This window comes from Cricetulus griseus (genome assembly GCF_003668045.3).
Source record: "Cricetulus griseus strain 17A/GY chromosome 1 unlocalized genomic scaffold, alternate assembly CriGri-PICRH-1.0 chr1_1, whole genome shotgun sequence".
Classification (NCBI taxonomy): domain Eukaryota; kingdom Metazoa; phylum Chordata; class Mammalia; order Rodentia; family Cricetidae; genus Cricetulus; species Cricetulus griseus.
The window spans coordinates 67,577,822-67,584,970 of NW_023276807.1; the positions used below are offsets into that span (position 1 = coordinate 67,577,822).

The 7,149-nt window shown below is 50.3% G+C and overlaps 1 protein-coding gene across 2 annotated transcripts in view; it reads left to right on the top strand.

Annotated features, from left to right (window-relative positions):
• The first annotated feature begins 666 nt into the window (after positions 1–666).
• The window catches only part of Grtp1 (growth hormone regulated TBC protein 1), a 22,493-nt gene continuing 16,010 nt past the window's right edge, over positions 667–7,149 (top strand). For both annotated transcript variants that reach the window (XM_035452861.1, XM_027387820.2), the window contains exons 1-3: positions 667–713; positions 987–1,138; positions 6,132–6,290. In XM_035452861.1, coding sequence (XP_035308752.1) covers positions 667–713; positions 987–1,138; positions 6,132–6,290 — 358 coding nt within the window. The remainder of the gene's footprint in view (positions 714–986; positions 1,139–6,131; positions 6,291–7,149) is intronic.

Here is a 7,149-nt window from a genome sequence, read left to right on the forward strand (position 1 = left end):
CTGAAATCTCAAGAACCTGACAGTGATGGGGACCATGGCAAAAGGAGCCCAGGACCTAGCACTGTGCCCTGCAGTATCCCACGGCGCTGGGACTTTTCCAGGCGAGAAGAGGCAGTGAGGCGGCAGCGACTTGTTCCAAGGCTAGACCTCGGGTTCCAAGGTTTGGAGAAGCGCGTATCCGTAGATAGTGGCCTTCAAAGTCGTATGTTCTCAGCCTTGAAATGGAAGAGAGAAAAGTTTAAAAAAAAAAAAAGACTCCTTTTTCTGCTTAGGAGCTCGAAGTCCGAAGTCCAGGCATCCAGGCACTGAGGCTTGAAGGATTCTCAGAAGACTGAAAAGTAGTGGATCCCGGTCCTCTAACCTCGGGGAAGGTTTCCATCTTGATGGATTTTCAGATCCCTAGTGTCCGGCTGCAGCAGGTGCACCCCGTCTGGCCCCCCGGAGTCCCTAGGCCCTCCCCTTCCCCACAGGGCCCCTACCCCATCCCCGCCCAGTCCACCCACCGCCCCGCCCCCACGCTGGCCCCGCCCCTAGTCCCCATCCCGCCCCCGTCTCGGCCACGCCCCCGCCGGAAGCACTCGCGCGCCCCGGGGCCGGCGGCGCACCGGGGTCCAGCGCTCGGGGCTGCGCTGCATTTGAGTCCCGCGGTCCGCGGCCCTTCTCCGCATGGATCCCGCAGAGCGCGCGCAGGCGGCGCGAGCTCGGGTGCCCAGGTGGGTGCGGAGGCTGCGCGCGTGGTGCCGGGCGCTCGCCCTGGACTGGATGTGAGCCGGTCGCTGCTGCGCGAGGGACGCGCTCCGGTCCTAGGGGAGAAGCGAGGGGAATGAGGAGCGGAGGAGGGGAGGAAGAGAGGAAGGGACGGTGGACCGAGGGTGGACGGAGGGGCGGACCAAGAGGTGGCGGATGGCGGAGCTCCTGGACCCCAAGCCGCATCCCTGCGGGCGCGGAAACTTGGTTCGGAAAACAGGTTCTTTTTGTGTTTGTAGGATCGATCCGTATGGATTTGAAAGGCCGGAAGACTTTGATTATGAGGCTTATGAAGAATTCTTTTCCACGTACCTGGTAATACTCACCAAGAGGGCGATCAAATGGTCTAAACTTCTAAAGCGGAGCGGCGGGGTCCGAAAAAGCCTGACAGGTGAGAGGCCTGATGAGGGCTGGCTTGGCAGCCATTCAACCAAACGTGACTTCCCCCGGAGCCAGACCCCCTGTGGCGCGACCCCCTGCGCGACCTCTGGACTGCCGGACCTCCTATAGCGCTACTCCGCAGCAGTTACAGTCCCTATGGCATGACTCCCCAGCATAGAACCCAGTATAGGGCAACCTGCGAGTGTGGTTACCAGCCTCGGCCCCCTCAGCAGCCGGGTCCCCACCTGCCAGAACCCCTATAGTCAGACCTACGAACACCGCCGCTACCCGGAGCACACGCTCACTCCCAAGGAGCTGGAACCTTCTGTAGTTGATCCTCACCACCCCCAAGCGCGACTCCTGGAACACCATGAGATCCTTGCCCAAGTATTGACTGAGAGCCATATATGTCTGTGTGAGGGTGCCACAGAGCAGGCTGGGGAGCTCTACACCTCGCTACCGTTCCACCATGGTCACCACGCCCTCTTAACTGAGGATGGGCAAAGTTCATACTTAACTTGGAAGCCTCGAGGAAGTCTCGTGTTCTGAGGGGGTTTAGAACAGAGATTGGGTAAGGGTGGGGCACTCAGGGTGGGGCTCTGGGTATGCCCTTTACTCCGAGCAGGAGCTGCAGTGGGGGGACTGGGCTCCAGTTAGATGTCATGCTTCAACATCAGACAGGCTGGCCTCCTGGTTGGTCCAGTTCAGAGACAAACTTTCCTCTTGAACAGGCACCACTATGCCTTTCCAATCTGTTTTTTTTTTTTTTCCTTCCCCTATATCTTATTTGATCCATATTTGTTTCCTTGCTAGAATCAAAGGCCCCTCCCTGCTTGAAGGGGAAATTGTTTATTTCACTGTGGAACCCTGTGTACAGGGAACCTTGCTTTGTTAAGATAATAGGGACTTCATATTTGTTAAAGGCGTGTGTGCAGGCGTTTGCCAGGTGGCCAGGTAGACAGACCTGCAGTGTAACCCTGAGGGCATTAGTGATGTTCTAGGGCTGGATGGCCCAATCAGAAGGGCTGGGAGCGAGGGTACAGAGGGAGAGGACACTCTGTCCCATCCTGTCTCTGTGCTAGCATATTTCTGGCTAGCATCTACTTCTTTGGTCTTTTAATGTTAGAAAGTTTTATTTACACTTAATACATAATTCATGCACATGGTAAATTTTTTAGTTATATGGAAAGATACAAAGTGAAGTTGCTTCTCTCCCACCTAGTTTACCACAGAAGTAACCACTGGGGACTGCCTTAATGTGTCCCCCAGGAGCACTTGGCCTTCCTTACAGGAAATGACTTCTATGGCTGGGAGGGTAGGTAATGCCAGACTGATTATCACTGGAAGGTGTAGGCCTGTGTAGATCACTTTTTTTTTAATGATTTATTTACTTTTATGTGTATTGATATTTGACCTGTGTGTGTGTCTGTGTGAATGTATTGGGTCCTCTGGAACTGGAGTTACAGTTGTGAGCTACCATATGGGTGTTGGAGATTGAACCTGGGTACTCTGGCCACTGGGCAACTGCAGTGGCTGGACTACGTGCTGCTTCACAGTTAAGGAAACTGAGGCAGGCTTGGGTGTGGAGCAAGGAAGCTATAGCAGAGCAGGTATCCGATGCCAGAACTGATGTGTGGGACTATTTTGTTCTTTGCTTAAAAATCAAACATACAAGCCAGCCTCGTGTACACAGCGTTCTATATAGAGTTCTAGGCAAGCTAGGGCTACATAGTGAGGTCCTATCTCAAAAAAACTGAAAAAGTCGGCAGCGGGGCAGGGGTGGCTGGAGCGATGGCTCAGTGATTGACAGTGCATATTGCTCTTAGAGAGGATCTGAGTTTGGTGCCTAGCATCTTTGGCAGGCTGTTCAAACTATAAAACTCCAGCTCCAGGGGATCCACTACCCTCGTGGGTACCTGCACTTAGGTGCAACTCCCATGCACATGAAAATGAAAAGTTTCATCACTTTCGGAATACGATGGACCACTCCTTGTCAGTCATTTCTGAGTCAGCCTTCCCAGGATGCTGTGTAACTGCTTGGCTAGGCTGCAGCATTTGAGTCTGGTTTCTGTATTGCACCAGACTGTAGTTCTTACCCTTCCTAATGCTGCCTCCCTTTAACACAGTTCCTCATATTGTGGTGACCCTCAAATAAAATAATTTCATTGCTACCTCCTAACTGTAGTTTTGCTACTGTTATGAATTCTAATGTAAATATCTGATATGCAACTTGGGGGTAGTTGCAGTGCACAGGTTGAGAACCGTTGCACTAGCAGTTCATGTAGGGTCTTGTGTGTTGTGCGTCAGTGGCTCATTCCTTCTGTTGCTGAGGTGTTTGTTACTCAACCTGTCTGCTCGTTGATTGACACATTGGGTATGAAAGCCAATGGTAAAAGCACCCACAGGCTTTGGTGTGAATGTAGGTTTTCTTAAGTAAATGCTTAGTGGGATTGCTAGATTATATTAAAGGCTTAACTAGTAAGATATTGCATTGTCTAACGTGTCAGGCCTATCTGATACCAGAGTCAAAAGGAGAGGGGAGAGGGGGAAGCCAGAAAGAAATTGCAAGTGTTTTGCAAAATGGCTGTGAATTTTTGCATTCCCACCATGCCCCAGGGGCTTCAGTGGCTGCAAATTTTACAATGTTTATTTATTTAAACCATTCTTTATTTGGACAGACTATTCTTCTGCGCTGAATTTCCTTTGCCACTTTTTGTCAAGAAGCAATTGGCTTTCTTTGTATGAGCCTGTTTCTCTGCATTGCTTTTTTAAAAACATTTTTTATGTTTATGGGTATTTTGCCTGCATGTGTGTGGGTGCTGATAATTGAACCCAGATCAACCTCTGGACAGCTGTTTCTGTGTTCTTTATTGTGTCCCATGAATCCACTGATCGAATTCTTCACCAATACCACGTTGTTTTTGTTACTGTGAGTTTATAGTCAGCTTTAGAATCACTATTTGGGGTGTGGATGTGTAAGTGTATGTGTGTGTGTGTGTGTCAGAGGACAACACTGTGGAGTCAGTTCTCTCTTTCTACCTTTCCATGGATTTATGTGGATCCTGGGGACTAAACTCACCAAGGTTTCACTGAAAGTGCCTTTACCTGCTGACCCATCTTTCCAGCTCACCTTAAGTTTTTTTTATGATCTATCTGTTGGACAGAACTGGTGCCTCAGGTCTTTCCTTTTTCTTTTTCTTTCTTTTTTTTTTCCTTTTTTTTTTTTTTGTGGTGCTAGGAATTGAACCTAGGACCCCATGCACGCTAAGCAAATGTTGTACCGTTAAGCTGTATTCTGAGCCCCAGGTTTTTTTCTTTTTTCATGATGGCCAGTAGAATTTCACTAGTTGCATGTGCTTTTATTTCCCTTTCCCCCCTCGGTGTTAGTCACCTTTCTGTTACTATAACACATACCTGAGAGAAAAGGTTTGCTGGGGCTTCCCGGTTTGGAGGTTGTCTCTGCTGTTTTAGGACAGACATTGCATATTGTGGCAGGAGACAGAGTTGGGTCTATCCACTCACCTCATGGCCAGAAGAGAGAGGAAGAGGGGGAAGAACATCTCACAGTCCTTTAAAGGCAGACCTCCAGTTACCTGAAGACTATGCTAGATGCCACCTTTAAAAGGCTCCTCCTAGTAGCACTGCTCTGGGGACCATGCCTTAGATACATGGGCAGGGGTCAGTTAACATCCAAATTATAGCACTCCCTAAAGTTAGCTTCATTTCCAAGTAATTAAGCTTTTTCAAATGTGTGTGAGCGTTTTTTTTCCTGCATGTGCATGGGTGTATCACTTGTATACCTGATGCCCAAGGAGATGAGAAGAGGACATCTGATCTCCTGGGGCTGGAGTTACAGATGGCTATGAGCTGCCTGCCATGTGGGTCCTGGGATTTGAACACAGGATCCTCTGCAAGAGTACTGTTAGCCACTGACCCAACTCTCGGGCACAAAGTAATGGTTTTTTAAAATAATACAATGTCAAAGGCAAACAACAAAGCTTTGACTGTTTGTTTTGAAGAAGCAGATACTGAAGCTGTCATTGAGGCGGCGGCAGCCCAGCCTAGGTGCAGCTGTGAGATGAGACAAGGGTGTGAATGTGCGGAGACACCTCGTGGGCATCTGTTCTCTCTGGCCATCTCAACTGTGAGGATCATATCCAAGTCACCAGGCTTGGTGGTAGCAGGTGCTTTTACTGCTTTCAATAAAAATATCCCTACAAGATAAAGCTGTGATCAGCAAGAGAGAGTTACTGTGAAAGGGATGTAGACTTCTGCTAAAGCAGTGGTCCCTTTGGGCTCATGGGGTCTACAGAGAGAGCATCTTCGGCCTCCCACTGGCTTCTGTCCCCATAGCCATGTGCCGGGTGGCTGCCAGACCTGACCATCCTGCTTCCCTTCCTCCAGGTTAGGACCAGGCCTGGTTGGTGTCCAAGGTCCTTGAGAACTGCTCCCCTGAAGTTCCTTGCCCTTGCCTCTCTACTTGAAGCTCCAGTGTTCAGTAGATAACCCACACCTCCACCTACCTCCCCAGCTAGACCTTTTAAACTTTGTTTTTGTCTCTTTTGGTTCTGCACATTGAATCTGGGGCCTTGTACATGTCAAACACGTGCTATTTCACCGAGCCGCACCCAGCCGGACTCTTTGGTCCTGCACTGGGTCTACACAGTGTGGTGGACAGGACAGCCCTTTGGAGCCAAGAACAAGAGGCTGGGCAGAATCCCTCTCTCCTCAGAGTTGAGGGTATGTAGCTTTTTGGGGCTGGTGGTAGAGAGGTTGAAGATGAGCGTGCAGCTCTAGCCTGTCCCTTTGTCAAGAAGCGAGTGTTGGTGTAGATACCTGGTTGTGTTCCATTTCAGAGGTCTGGTAGACTGTTTCCATTCTGGAATGCTTTGGGTCCTTTCTGGATTGGTTTAGGAAGACAAGTCCTCGTGTGAAGAAGGAAGACTGGAGCATCGTTCTGATCCCCTGGGCTCTCAGCTCACCTCAGTCTCTCTGGCTTTCAGTGAAGCGCTATGTCCGGAAGGGAATCCCACTGGAACACCGGGCCCGTGTCTGGATGGCTATGAGTGGAGCCCAGGCCCAGATGGACCAGAACCCTGGATACTACCAGCGACTGCTCGAGGGAGAGGGTAGCCCCAGCCTGGAGGAAGCCATCAGGACAGGTGGGAGGCCTGTGCTCAGTGCCCGGTGCCCATGTAGCTTGGATGGAGAGGGTGGACTAGGGTCCTAGAAAATAAGGAAGTCTGCCCTGCTAAAGGTGCTGCAGATGCAGTTTTGGGCAGAAATCTAGACTAAAGTGTGCACAGGGGGAACAGCAGACACTTGCTTGACTACCAGCTCCTGAGGAAATGAGCGTAAAGATCGAATTTCCATTGTGGAGGTTTTAGGAGTATCAGCAGCCGGCATCACCATGGCACCAAGCAGCAGTGGCCTTGGTTATGTTCACTTGATGTCATTGTGACACTGCTCCCGGTGTCAGGGGGCCATTATGATTGACCTGGGTGCTTTCCCTGCTGTTCTTCCCTGTCCTCTAGGACCCCAGTGACAGGGCTTCATTGGATCTCAAAAAGCTCAGAGTTGCCCTCACACTGTGAGGGCGGGAATATCTCTGAGTTTGAAGCCAGTCTGGTCTACATAGCAAATTCTAAGAGAGACTGTCTCAAAACAACAACAAAAACAAAGACCAAACAATAACAAACCCTACCACCTCCAAAAGCTCAGAGTTTAGCATAAATCAAATATTATTCTATTAATATTTAGGAACTACAGCTGCATTTCCAAAGGGCAAACTCCAGTGAACAATATCAGTGTAAACACAATGTGCTGGAGTTTTATGTCACCTAACAGAGCACAGAAGCACACAGCTTGTTCCTGCCATGGGTGGGACCATTCTGCAGCCCCCACTGCCCTCCTGAGCCTGGGTTCACATGGCCAGGGCCGGTGGGGTTGAGGCAGTTTGTTGGGGTTTGAGGCAGTCTGTGGGGGGTTGAGACAGCCTGTGTGTGTGGGGGGGGGCCTGGG